At 30.9% G+C, this 13,939-nt stretch overlaps 3 protein-coding genes across 5 annotated transcripts; all 3 read left to right on the top strand.

The window, feature by feature from the left end:
• Positions 1–232: 232 nt before the first annotated feature.
• Positions 233–4,723, top strand: LOC116765897 (uncharacterized). Of its 2 annotated transcripts, XM_061522051.1 has the most exons (5): positions 233–431; positions 501–768; positions 843–953; positions 1,106–1,291; positions 2,218–4,723. In XM_061522051.1, the coding sequence occupies exons 2-5, from the start codon at positions 550–552 to the stop codon at positions 2,920–2,922; spliced, it is 1,221 nt and encodes a 406-aa protein (XP_061378035.1). In that variant the 5' UTR covers positions 233–431; positions 501–549; the 3' UTR covers positions 2,923–4,723. The 2 variants fall into 2 exon arrangements, with proteins under 2 accessions (XP_061378035.1, XP_032511420.2); XM_032655529.2 differs by having other exon boundaries at positions 233–768.
• A 1,030-nt stretch (positions 4,724–5,753) lies between these two features.
• On the top strand, positions 5,754–6,859 carry LOC116765673 (histone H2A, sperm-like). Of its 2 annotated transcripts, XM_032655242.2 has the most exons (4): positions 5,754–5,889; positions 5,970–6,171; positions 6,381–6,557; positions 6,635–6,859. In XM_032655242.2, the coding sequence occupies exons 1-4, from the start codon at positions 5,871–5,873 to the stop codon at positions 6,681–6,683; spliced, it is 447 nt and encodes a 148-aa protein (XP_032511133.2). In that variant the 5' UTR covers positions 5,754–5,870; the 3' UTR covers positions 6,684–6,859. The 2 variants fall into 2 exon arrangements, with proteins under 2 accessions (XP_032511133.2, XP_061377944.1); XM_061521960.1 differs by having other exon boundaries at positions 6,381–6,858.
• A 1,230-nt stretch (positions 6,860–8,089) lies between these two features.
• On the top strand, positions 8,090–13,649 carry LOC116765826 (pseudouridylate synthase 7 homolog). Its single transcript, XM_032655425.2, has 11 exons — positions 8,090–8,557; positions 8,895–9,108; positions 9,320–9,461; positions 9,714–9,834; positions 10,256–10,444; positions 10,829–11,003; positions 11,196–11,378; positions 11,554–11,698; positions 12,000–12,342; positions 12,825–12,973; positions 13,427–13,649. The coding sequence occupies exons 1-11, from the start codon at positions 8,319–8,321 to the stop codon at positions 13,627–13,629; spliced, it is 2,103 nt and encodes a 700-aa protein (XP_032511316.2). The 5' UTR covers positions 8,090–8,318; the 3' UTR covers positions 13,630–13,649.
• The last annotated feature ends 290 nt before the right edge of the window (positions 13,650–13,939 follow it).

The raw sequence follows: 13,939 nt of genomic DNA, 5'->3' as shown, positions 1-13,939 counted from the left end.
TGTTACTTGTTATTATTCTACCAAAGGATAGTTGCCAGTAGAAATCTATTCACAAGAAATTAAAAGCATTTACGCCAAATTTTACATTCTATTACAAACAATCTACACCGTCACAGAATAAAATTAATGGTATAAATAAAGAAATATATTTAACAAAAACAAAAATTTCAGCGGCATAAAGAATTCTCGCGTCTTAATGTTTTACTGTTATCTGCCGAACTTATTTGTATAAAAAGCAACAACTGCGCCTGGCTCGCCTTTTTAGTTTTGACATCTTTCTCTTTTGTGGGAATTTAATTACTGACGAGATATATATCGTTTTAATATAAATATTTACAGAAAAAATATAAATAGAAGGTTTCTTTCAGTGTTAAACTGATTTTGTATTCAAGAATACTTTTCAATGCGGTGTTCGAGAGTTCAATAAACTTGTAAGTCAGGTCTGCACGGAGGCCTTTTAGAAATGTCATTGGTTACTGGTATTAATAGCGAATACATAGTGATTTTCTAGTGACTTTCCTGGTTCTACTTAGTGATAAACAATTTGATATGGATAACCAAACAAATCAAGAAAGGACCGTGCCTATACAGTACGTACGTGGGTCACGAGCATTTCGTCAGTTTAAGAATCCTCCACAGCCTCATATGTGCATTCAGGATACGATAAAGGACACTACTGAAAAGTTGTATATTAATGTTTTAGGTTGGCAAAAAATTGCCAATCCAAAACAGTACTCAGATCCTATACCATTGTATGGTGGAATGCAGGTGAGTAATTTAAATTATTTACATCCAACACAAGACCACAGAACTCATTTATTTAATTAAATTTGCGTTTCTAGGTACACCAAGGGTGTGGTCCAAATAGTAATAAGCCACCTCTCTTAGTATTTGCTGTTATGGTAAACCCAGATATTTTAAAGGCCAATGGAAAAAATGCTGCAAACCCAACAGTAATTATTACATATTAAAATTTTATTAGTCTCATAATTTAAATTGTCCTTTTGGTTTCTAATATATTTTCATTAATTTCTGCATAAATTTTAATTAAGTTAAGAACAATATTATACATTATTTATATTTAAAGAACTATTAAATCTTTCAGGACAGGGAAGCTCTCGTCAGTTTGCTCTGCGACTTTGTAGAGGCAATGAATCCAGGTTTACTACTAACAAGAAACCCAATCATTATGAAAGACAAAGACATAACCGGGGAGTTGAAGGATGTGTGGCTGGCTGTACAGAATAAACGAGAAAGAGAGAAAGGGCTGAATCAAGATGTTATGTATAAGGTTATTAATTACTTCTTACAGAGTTTTTTAAGGCCATATTTTGTATGCAGGATAAATGTAGAATAATGTCATGGTTATAATACTAGCATCTATTAATAATTCTTCATTATTAACCCAAATTATATACATATATAACATATTTATCATATATATATATATATATATATATATATATATATATATATATATATAAGGTATATAATACTGTATGGCTTAGGTGAGTGAAGATATTAAGAACTTATACTGCCCTAAATAGTATTATGTCACACCATGATAAGTGTCTTAATACAGATTTTATTTTTGTTTTAAAAGTACTGAGATATTTTGTAACAATTTTAGTCTTACACAATTGATAATAGAAATTGCTGGCTGTCCTAACCAATAAATGACAAAAATAACTGGTTTTTGTCACATGGCAAGTTTTTTCTCTCTGTGTTTTCATCACACAGCTTTTTATTAATTTAATGCTATCAATTGTCCTATATAGAGAATTTAATCTATACACTAAGAATTAGCAAGAAAATAAATCCACCTTTTTTTTTGACTGGATAGTGCTTGACTGTCATTCTATCTGTCGGAATGTGGAAAAGCAGTAATAGGTGGTGAACACACTATCACAAACAAACCTATGTGAATCTTTCTTATCCTTCAAATAACTGACAGAACATTAATTTATATTAAGCAAAAACATCTGTTTGAGTCAAAATAAGCCCTTATCATATTTTTCAAGTACGACAGTAGAGTTTGAGATAATGTATTAATATTCCTTGTACCATTTCTTTATATAAAAAATTCATAATTAACTTTAAAAGGTTTCAAATCTAAATGTTTGATATAAAAAATCTAATCTTTAATTGTCAATATACAGCCTTGTATTGTGGTATATATGTAAAGTATAAAAATTACATCATTCTGTATAATTACAGGTTTATGACATTGATGGTATCGGATCAGAGGATGGTATTGAGGATGAACAGGCTTTAAGAAATTGTCAGCAAAATGACACCGGCTCCCCTAATAGAATACAGATGTCTGACAAGAAGAATACAGTTAAATCATCGAAACAGATACTCAAAAACGCTGGTCAGAAATCTGAATTTGATTCGGGAATGAACAACTATCAGCTGAATCAGAATCAGTCAAGTAGAGACAACGCAGACACCACATACTGCACACCAGTCTACGGCCAAATAGTTTCGAGCAGAGAAAATCACAATCAGATCAATGATATACAACAGAAATTCGCTTCAAACGAAATAACAAAACCTTCAAGCTCATTCAAAAAGGACTGGCAGTCACCTCATGGGAAATCCACAACGGGTTGGGACGAATTCTCTAAACGCAGTTTGCCGCCAAAAACAAATGACAAATACAAATCTAGAAGTGACAAGTCGAACAAGCCAATGAGTAACGGCAAGTCACATTACGACTTCTACCCAGTATTTGACAATAAAGCGTCGATCGTTGCCAGTCCTGAATATTTGGACGCCGATAAGAACTCTGTTATAGAACAAGATATTAAAGACAATTCTAAAATTATTATAGACCCAATGCAGAAATTAGTTCTGCATTCGACTGATAACAAAATATGTGATAACAAAACAAGTGCTCTCAGCTCATTTAGCTCATAATTATTGTAGCTTTTACAGATAACTTTTGTATGGAATGTATTGGCTTAATGTTGTTTATGAAGTATGTATTAGTGGGATGTAGGAGGAAAAGTTTATGGTGGCTAGTCAAGTATGTGGACAATAGATGCAGAATAGTAACAGATCAAATAGTATTTTCAGTGTATAATTCTTATCTTTTAGTTCTATTACTTTTGATTGGTTCGTTATATTATGCGATCGCTCCAACAATTTTAATTTAGTATACATTTTTGTATCCCATGTGTCAATGTGAATCAGAGTGAGCCGTGCGGTACTGTATTGAGTTTGTTGAGTGCTAAAGACATAACGGTTGTGTATTTTTCTTAGTATTTTACATAGTGGTACCCCACACCTTAACACATTATATATTGTATAATGATAATTTTTGTAAATTGCTATATTTTTCATTGTTGCCAATTATATAAATGTGGTTATAATTGGACATAGGAATTTTTAAAATCATTGCTCATTATAAATTTTGTAATGTTGTTCAATCTTTGACTGTTGTTGTAGCGAGATGGTTTGCATTTGAAGATTTTTTGCTTAGCGTAATAATGATCTCTTAATTAATATTGTTATAAAATTCATAATTCTATGTGAATTCTGCCCACGACTATCCAACACTGCCAAGTGATGCTTCATTCCCTTAGCACATGTATTTGTAACACATTATTTTATTTCGAATGTCAAACTTTTAAATGATATATTAAATGTTTGTTACATAGATTATATTCGAATATAGATAACAAATAAACTTTATTGATGTGCAATTTAATATATTTGTTTAATGGTCAGAATAACTGTATGAGAACACTTTCTGCTAAAATATCTAAAGCAAATTTTTATATAAACAAGCTTCCCTTAACAGGAATTATAAATAACTATCTTAATGTTTCAATGTAATTGTTTTATAATTTAAATTTTGTATTGATATATTTGAATTAAAATATTTTATATTTCAACATGCCCTTAATCGAACTGTCGGCATCGGACTATATTATTTGTAAATATTGTAATATATCGGAGACAATACTATCAAATTGGTGATTTGACCAATAGTTTATATATAAAAATTTTAAAGTAATTCTGACAATCAACGTTTCAGTTCATTACGTGTAATCCTCAACACAAGGCAGTTATATATTGTTGTATGTAATTTTCATCCTCTATATATCTTTATAAATATATTAAATGAAAACATTTTATAAGAAAATAAATAGCTATGTTATATGTTATGTTATAAACAAGTGGGTTTTTGATATATGTAACCGAGACATGACATATTCACTTTGCATTTATTTTTTTTAATTTTTTTTTTTTTTGTGTATATTTTCGACATGGCACTTTTAATGTTTAAACTTAATTAGATATTTTATATTAAAAAAAAAAAGTATTTTTTGATTTTTAAGCAGTTATAGATTTTTATCAGAATTTAGCTATTACATACAGCTAATATTTGTTCCTGTGCTATCAAATGTTTTCTATACCTTTAGTTTTTAAATGATTTTTTTTTTTATGATTTTTTAGCCTATGTAATTCTGTAGCTAGTCTTAAATTCGCAATATTACCTTATAATAGCATTTATTCCTTTATTATGTAGTGAAATAATTCGAACAATTCTTGAGATTTGTGTAATAATTTAAAGTAACGTTATTAGTTTTCGTACATTATTTGAGTGTCCTTAGAAGATCTGCGTACGTTGTACTTTATGAATATAAAGGAATTAAATATCGGATCTCTTGTTTACCTACAGTATTTAAATTACATGTCATTTACAAGACTGGTTCAGTTGTTTTATTTGACCCCCAAAGACGTTACACTTTTTTGAATTTCCACAAGTACTTCGTTTATCCTATACTACGTTCTTCATAATAAATACGTAATTTGTAGAAATGCTGACGACATTCTACTGGACAATTCCCAAATGTTGTTTTAAATTAACCGATGCAACCGACAATGCATTTTTTAACACCTGAAGGTAAAATAAAATTACGGGTTGGAAGTTAGTATTTTTTAAAAGCATGATTGTTTATTTTTTTTTATATATTTTGTGGAATATTTTATTGCTATATAGATTTAATACTACTTATTGATTATTATTAGAGTGTAACTAAGTAAATCTATACGAATTCTTCGTCCCTTTGTAGCATGTTCCATAATATGAGCCGGCTGATAAGTAACTAATGTGAATTAATGTGGCAGAAATATCAGAGTAGCCAATGCTAATTTGGCGACGACAATTAATCATATCTGACCATGTTATTGCATTGATATTCCTAATTACTAAGCAAGTGTCCTGTGAGAATTTGTGGTCTTTAATAAGTATTAAAAAAAATCTGTAATGCCTTAATGTGTAACGTATTTAAAAATTTAAACATTTCATTACAAATACCAAAAAAATAATAATGTCGCTAAAGAAGAATTATTTTTATATGAATTTATTTATTTATACCTCGTATAGCTTTCATAAGGGATATTAAATGGAAAAGCCAAATGTTCTAAAAATATATTAAATAATTTGCGAAATTTTAATTAATATTTTTACTCCTTTTTTCATTATTATTTGGTATTTATTGTCATATTAATAAAGATATAGATTTTTAATATTTAAAAAAAATATCTAATGAAAGCATTGAAGTTGAATGGTATAAACTAACAGTTAAAATTTCTTATATATGGTTCTTACATACTGCCTTTACGTAAAACATTATATATATATAATTAAAACATATTTCGAATATGGAAGTTTATACAAAGCAAGAACCCAAAGCAAATTATAAAAAAAATATATTTCCCGCGTAAAGTCAGTTACACTTCAAAATACTCGTCATTCGTAAAATTTGATAACTTTGAATTGTGGTGTTATATTTGATGAATGAGAAACAGTCGTCTTAAGATTTTAATTTTATAAATACATTTAAAACCAAATTATGCCTGGGAACAAATCTAGTTAGTTTTTTGACTTATAATATATATATTTTTGTAAAACAGTGGCACACGATGAAGATTAATACATACATTTTTTACAGCTTCAACTAAATCCAAAACCAAGAGCTCCCGCTCTGGTCTTACCTTTCCTGTTGGACGAGTTCACAGAATTTTACGAAAAGGGCGATATGCTTCTAGAATTGGTTGTGGAGCAGCAGTCTATATTTCAGCAGTGCTTGAATATCTTTCTGCTGAAATTTTAGAATTATCTGCTAAAGCTGCTCAAGATAATAATAGGGCCAGGTATGTTTTACACAATGGGATCTCTGGTGTTTGGTTGTATTATAGATAAAGTTGATTTGGGTAAAAAAAATTGTTAATCAAATTACTTATATCCATTAGACATTCTAAATCTTGTCAGAAACAAATTGAATTTGGCATATATGTGTCAAAATAAGCAACTAAAACTATTTTTATGATAAATGCTGTATCAAAATGACTGGATATTTCAGAATATTACCAAGGCATATAATGTTGGCTATAGGCAATGATGAAGAGCTAGATAGAATGCTGAGTGGTGTGACCATATCACATGGCGGAGTGATGCCGAGGATTGAACCAGAATTACTACCCAAGAAAACTGCCATTAAAAGCCACAGTATAGATACATCAATGATGGCGTCACAGGAGTACTGATACCTTCATATATATTTTATTTTATGTTATAGCTTTGCTTTAAGTATTCATTTTTTGTATAAATTTACAGAGTTTTCTCCACATTATGGCTAAAAATTATAATATTTCATAGGCAATAGCATCGCTACAAATAAAGGTACTACATAATGTGTTAAAGTTAATAATGTATTTTTTATTAATAAGTCAAATGTTGTGTTCTTCAAATGTATTGTTTGTAAATCATAAATTGTATATATTAAATAGCAATGTTTAACTAAATTCTTGTACTAATAAAATTAGGGGTGAGCTTTCATTGATTACCTTTGATAGTAAAATTAATTGGTTACATAAGTCACTGAAGAAAACTAGAAAACTAATAATTTTTGTTTTTTTGGTGTTAATAAAAAATCCTTGTTCAGTATGTAATCTAGTTTCTTAACAGCACAAATTTATTTCAGTGAACAATAAAATAACTATAAAAACAGTGTATAGAAAATATAATAACGAAATTGTATTAAATTAAAAACGCCAGGTTACGCCCTACATCGTTATCAAAAAGAACTGATAAATTAAGATGATTTCTTTCAAAATAGCAACAAAATCGTTCAATCCGTTAAGAGTTACGTTGATTTCGATGTCACACACAAATACCGCGACGTCAAACATTACACCCCCTTTAAGATACTAAAAACAGTATGTGATTTTACCTACTATAATTATATTCGAGGATAAAGACCAACCATATTCAGGATTACAAGTTAGAAGTTCCATGGTAGTTCTAGACTCTAGGTTTTTAAATGCATGCGTAATTTTAATGGTGACAAAATCAATCATATTTGTTAAAATGGAATATGATATGTTATATGATTATCTCTAATTGAAATATAAAATGAAATGCCGAGTAAATACAATTTAATTAAAAATTTTCCATCAATCTAATATTCGCTTATTAAACTAAATATTATCATCAAAAAATCTGTTGCAAATTTTCTTGATTCTAATAACAACCTCATATAAACCTTGTGTCATTAATTGATTAGAAAAAGCCTTAACTTTCTTTATATCTTTTATAATTCAGGATCTGACAAAATTAATTATACCTTACAATATGACAACCGCTAGATTTTATTAATATTTAGTAATGTACTTCAATTTTTCATGTTTTTATGTTATTATGGGTATACAATTACAATAACGCTTACATAATATCTGGATATCCAATTATACTAATGTAAAAAAATCCTATATCCAAAAAATACATGAGCACAAAATGTTTATTGTTTAATATCTTAATACTGTTGAATTTTATTTTAGAACTTCTAATGCTTCCTTTTTTAGTATGTAGATGTCACTAAAGAACTAACTTTAATAATAATTAATAAATTCAAATACATTTTGAAATAAAGAATATGTAATAAAAGTTATTCGGTAACATATTTAAAAATTATATAATAAAAATTTATGAACGTAACTCTGATAGAGTTTCAGCTCTTCTTTCAATTTTCATACTTTACTGTTGATTTGACAGATGCGAAAATTTTGTATTGTTGATATTAAATTGTCAAGCTGTGGACGACCGGCAGCGTGACAAACTTTAATTTAGTTCTAAATTGTTTTTATTTAATTCTTCTTAAATAGTTAATAAAACTAGAAAATAGTTAAGAACTTATTTAATGTTAATACATTAATATATTTTATGAATGGTTAAGATCGTAATGCGATTTATTATTCGAAATAGGTTATCTTTTTATTAAAAGTTTATTGTATCAAGTATAATGCGAGGTGGGCATAGAGGTGGTCGCGGTCAAAACCGTGGGAATAGAGGATTCAGAGGTTCGAGAGGTAATTATTCGCGTGGTGACAGACAAAATAATTTGGGATATAATAATTACAATAAGCCATGGCATTCGCAAACCAAACGTGATATTCCAACTAAACGACTCTCTGAAGAGGATATTGGAGTCACAGAGTACCTCAGTGAGCATCAAGGATTTAACGGAATCATAAAGTCGAGGTAGGTTTACACCATTAGTAAATTTTAATATTCTTTATTAGTATTTGAAATTATTTTATAGCATCTAAATAAAACGTGCATATCCAAATCTACAGTTTATAATTGGAAAATTGAAAAACAACCCTAATAAATTTATTTTATTTTAGACATTTTTCATGAGATGTCATATACAAAACAAGAATTTTGATTTATTTAAAAATAAAACTTATATCACATTTTTAGTATGTATGTTTTTCTGAGATGCGATAGTCAATTACTGATTATAAATACCAATAATTAACTGCTTATAATATTCTATAATGCAGTTAATATATATTACATAGTTATAATTTGGTAGATTTTCAGATTTCCAAGTGTCAGAAATAAATGAGGCGGGTGAAGTTGCTCAGCTGACAGATGAGTCTCCACCCGAAGCACCATTAGAGGAGCTGGTTGAAGATGACGAAGAACTGCTTCTCAATAAATACAATTTGGAAATTCTACCTATGGAAACTTGGGACAAAATAAACAAGTTGGCTGTCTCTACTGAACAAACTTCGGAAAAAATTGAGGTTACAACATATTTAACTAATATGTAGTAGATTTTATATATAAAATGTGTCAAAGCAATGTTATAAAAAATATATAAGGACTTCATTGCATAAATACAAGTTTCAATATTTCAATAGATTTCTGTCACATTATAAAATATTGCAAGACATTCTTTTAGAACTCCTATATTATTGATCTCATTTTTAATATATATTTATTATTTAATTTTAGGTTGATGTATCAGGAATGTCCAAAGAGGACAGGACAAAAATCCATGAGGCTGTGAAAAAAGCGTTCGGTGAAAGCATCATTGGTAGCACAGTCACAGTAGAAGACAAGAAGTTTGTTACATTCACCAAGTATCGCAAGGGAGGTTAGCATAAATGTGACAGCATTGTAACCAAAATTCTGACATACAGTAAATAATGACGTAAATAAAAATAATTGCTTTTATAAATCTAATAATATACAGTAATTATGACATTTGATTGATATATGAAGCAAAAACTTTCTCGTCCACGTTACTATCAAGTTCAAAAAGGTTTTTATGATGAAACAGGTGAACAAGTCTCTAAAACAGCTTCTAATAAGATATTGTAGTTAATAAATATATATGTCCTTGCAGTCAGATTTGATAATCGTGTGAAGTGGGTGTGGGGTGGTGAGTATGTACATTTTGTGGTGTACAAGGAGAACTGCGATACCATGGAAGCTGCATCAGTACTGGCACAAAGGTTACATATAAGGTGGATAATTTACATTATATATATATATATATATATATATATATATATATATATATATATCAAAGTGTGGATCTTTGTTGCTCTTTGACATAAATGTAATGAAAAAATTTTGTTGAAACTTTCTTATGTGGCAGCTCAGACATTTGATTGGCACATGTACTATAATTTATCCCTTCATACTATGAAGATTTTATGGGAACACATCAATTCAAAACAATTCTATGTAGCATGAAATACTGACAGTTGATTACCATATCTTATCTGTCATATTAGCTACAGATTATTAATTTCATTAAACCTTCTCTGTTTGAATTTAATAAATTTATTGAATAATTTAGAATTTTATAAAGTATTTACTTATTTTTTATGACACTTAGGAGATTTGACATTTCCTATGTTAAGTAATAAATTAATATTCCAGCCCTTCAATGCTGGGTTATGCTGGAACTAAAGATAGGAGAGCTAAGACCAGCCAGTGGTTCAGCATCCGTCGGTTCGAACCTCGTCGTATAGCGTCAGCGGCCCAGCAGAATCGGATGCCTAGGGTGCGGGTTGGCAACTTCTGCTTCAAGGATTACCATCTCAAGCTGGGCATGCTGAAAGGAAACAGGTATGTTGATATAGCTATATTAGTATCTCAGCTAACATTACAAATGATTTTATACGATTGTAGATGGCGCTGACTTAGCGTTACCATATATTATATTTCTCCCTAAACACAATGCGGCAGTCTAGACGAGTATAGTCGTGGGTAAAGTTAACTTAGTATGTCTATTTGTATAACGTAGACATGTAAAAATATAATTAAAGTTGATCTTTTTAGTGCAATTTATTGCCCATACGAATAGCGTGTACCTTACAAATGTTACTTATGATTCAAGTATATTACGAATGAGATTAATCCGTTTATTCATATAAATATGTGAATTTAAATGACGCACACACACACACATATATATATATAAAATGTGTAATATGATTTAGTTTCCAACAGATTTCGTATATGTCTGCGTAACGTGACGGCGCCTGACGACTGTGTCGACGTGGCATGCAAGTTGTTGAACGAGAACGGATTCATTAATTACTACGGTCTGCAGAGGTTCGGTTCGCGCGCTGATGTGCCGACGCACGAGATCGGTCTGAAACTGCTGCAGGGGAATTTTAAAAAGGTAGGTGATGTACATAATATGTATGTTAGGTGAGCGAAGCAATAACAAATTCATATTAATTTGCTGTTTTTCTTTATTAACCATTGTTATTTTTTGACCGAGTAATTCATATTTCAATCAATAAATTGCCATAAGTAGACAGAGAGTTCATATAATTTAGGAAAGACTTCTAGCTATAATAACAATTTGCAGGCTATAGACAGTATACTGACCCAGCGGCCTGATGGACCCCTGAGTGCGGCGTTACAGCAGTACTCGTCGGGGGACGTGCGGGCGGCGGGGAGGGCGGTGCCGCCGCGTGACGTCACACCGGAAGCCAGACTCCTGAGGGCGCTCGCAGCTCGACCCAACGACCTGCTGGGGGCGCTGCAACAGGTATGGGTATGGTCTCCTCATAGGAGATTGTGCTTGTTTTAGTAGTTCTTGTACTTATTGTATAATGATAATCAACTTAAATGAATATAAATGCTTTTTAAAAATTGCTAACAGTTGTAAATTGCTTATTAATAATTGTTTATCTTAAGGTGGAACTCACTATGTTATATTCTAGGTGTCCCGTAACTGTCGTCTGCTATACATACATTCGTACCAGTCATTGATATGGAACCGAGCGGCCACACATCGTCTGACACAATCTAGGACACCTTTAGTGGGAGATCTAGTGCCTTTAGAGCCGGTGGCTCAGGTTACTGAAGGTGTGATTATAATGTTCATTAGTATAGGACAGTAACAGTTATGTCATTTGTTATTTTCTCAGTTCAATGCAAATATTCACTGACATAAATAGATTTTTTTGTCTCACAGGAAACTATGTTTTTAAAAGTCATTTTTATAAAATTAAGCGATTTTGGATTTTTGATTTGATATAAGTTATTATGAAAAATGATTTTTTTTTAAATCACAATTGAAGATTATGTAATTGTAATTTTAATTAATTTTATTAATATTAATTGTATTGTAAATAGTGTTTCTAATATAATTTTATAATATTTTCAGACGAACTAGATGAAGAATCTGATAATGAGGACAGCGAAAATGTTACACGAGATCAGAACACAGATAACATTGAGAAAACAGAGGAAGCGACTTGTAATGGCACAGAAAATAACACTGATAGCAATGAGAATACAGATAAAAAAAAGAAGGGCAACACTCCCAAAAAAGTGATACCAGTTAAAGTGTTAACAAAGGAAGACATTGATAGCGGGAAATATAGTATCTTTGATATAGTGTTGCCATTACCTGGCTACAGTATAGAGTACCCTCCTAACATGAGGGAGTTCTATGAAGAGTGTTTAACTAAGGACGAACTGACAATGGATATGAAGCATAAGTATAAGTAAGTTACTTGCTAAGGCTCACTACACACGAGATTACTGTTTGATTTTCTTATACTCCATATGTATAATTATTTATGACGTTAAAAACTTATGAATTTGAAAACAATAAAACTGGTGCTAATTGTCTGTTTGACCACAATATGGAAATTTTATTTGAGGTTTCTTTATACCATTATTAAGTTATCGGTTATTGTAAAGAGTGTACATAAAAATTTAAAAATTACTTTGTAACGGTAATCCAGTTTATTGTATCACATTGCTGGAATGTTAGGTGTTAGAACTCTGTCTTGAAACATGGAAGTTAAGCTTGTGGTTCTGTGCGACCCATACAGCGCTATATCAGAGAATTGAAGCGGAATCAGTTAATTCTTGCAGCCGCTTTTATATTCATTGTTGAAATTTCTTTACAACCTTTTTTATGTCACCGTTCCCCACTATTAACTAGTAGCTACTCACGAGTTAAAACCTGTGTAATCCTCAGATCGTACAACCTGAGCGGTGGTTACCGTCACGTGGTGTGTCGCGTGTCGGACATGTCCTGGAGGTGTGTGAGGTACGACCGGCCCACCGACGACCTCGTGCTCTCAGACGCCGACCTCATCGACGGGGTCGACATCACTCACAATGAGGGTGGGTTTGTGTGTGTTTGAGTGTGTGTATTTATGTGTAAGCGGCGGTGCAGTCATTCATGTATGTGTGGTGTCAGTATATGTGTTAGTGTGTGTGTATCTGCAAGTATCTGTTTGTCTGAGAGTCCGTGACCGGTACTTCCTTGTATTCGGATGTTTCAGATGGAGTCCGTCGTAGTGAAGCCGATGACTGTGTCGGTGTATACCTCGTTTTCTTGTTTGTGTATAAAACATCCTACCATGCTTATTTGTATCATATGGCTATGTTATATTTAATTTTTTAATAATTAAATTATTGTTTAATTTTTATTACTTAGTAAATAAATCGGTTGAATCTCACATAATATATTTCAGTCTTAATTATCCGGGATTATCATTAAGTAATTTTGCTCTCATCTAAGCCGAATAACCTTCGTGTATATAGATTTAAAATTTTCGTGTTACTTAATATCAGATGGTAAATACAAGGCTTTGTTGCTCACAATGACCTTGCCCACGAGCTGTTACGCGACTATGGCGCTGCGGGAATTGTTGCGTGTGGGCACTTCGAGTGACGTGCAAGCCTTACAGAACGACTACCACGTCGACAAAGACGCTGTCAAAAGAAAGATGGCCGACGACGAAACAGACGCCAAGAAAACTAAAGTTGACGAATAAAATGTTTATTGTTGGTTTTATTTTAATGTTGTTCACCTTTACCTTATTCTGTTATATTTTACATGTTTATGCATATATGGTTTGTTGAAGATTTTCCATGTTTGAAATTAACTTTTTTTTATATAACAATAATTTTATATACATCCTATTATACAAAACAGGAAATAATCACCTTTCGTTTGTTGCTACTTTACTGCAATAATACATTTCAACTAGATTACCAGTTAACATAAATATTAAATACTAAGATACTAGATAGGTTTGAAAAAGTGATGACACATTATAATAATGTTCTTTATTTCATTTCAAT

This window comes from Danaus plexippus, chromosome 11 (genome assembly GCF_018135715.1).
Source record: "Danaus plexippus chromosome 11, MEX_DaPlex, whole genome shotgun sequence".
Lineage (NCBI taxonomy): Eukaryota > Metazoa > Arthropoda > Insecta > Lepidoptera > Nymphalidae > Danaus > Danaus plexippus.
Note: the sequence above shows the minus strand (reverse complement) of the source record. Positions and strands in the feature narration are given on the sequence as shown.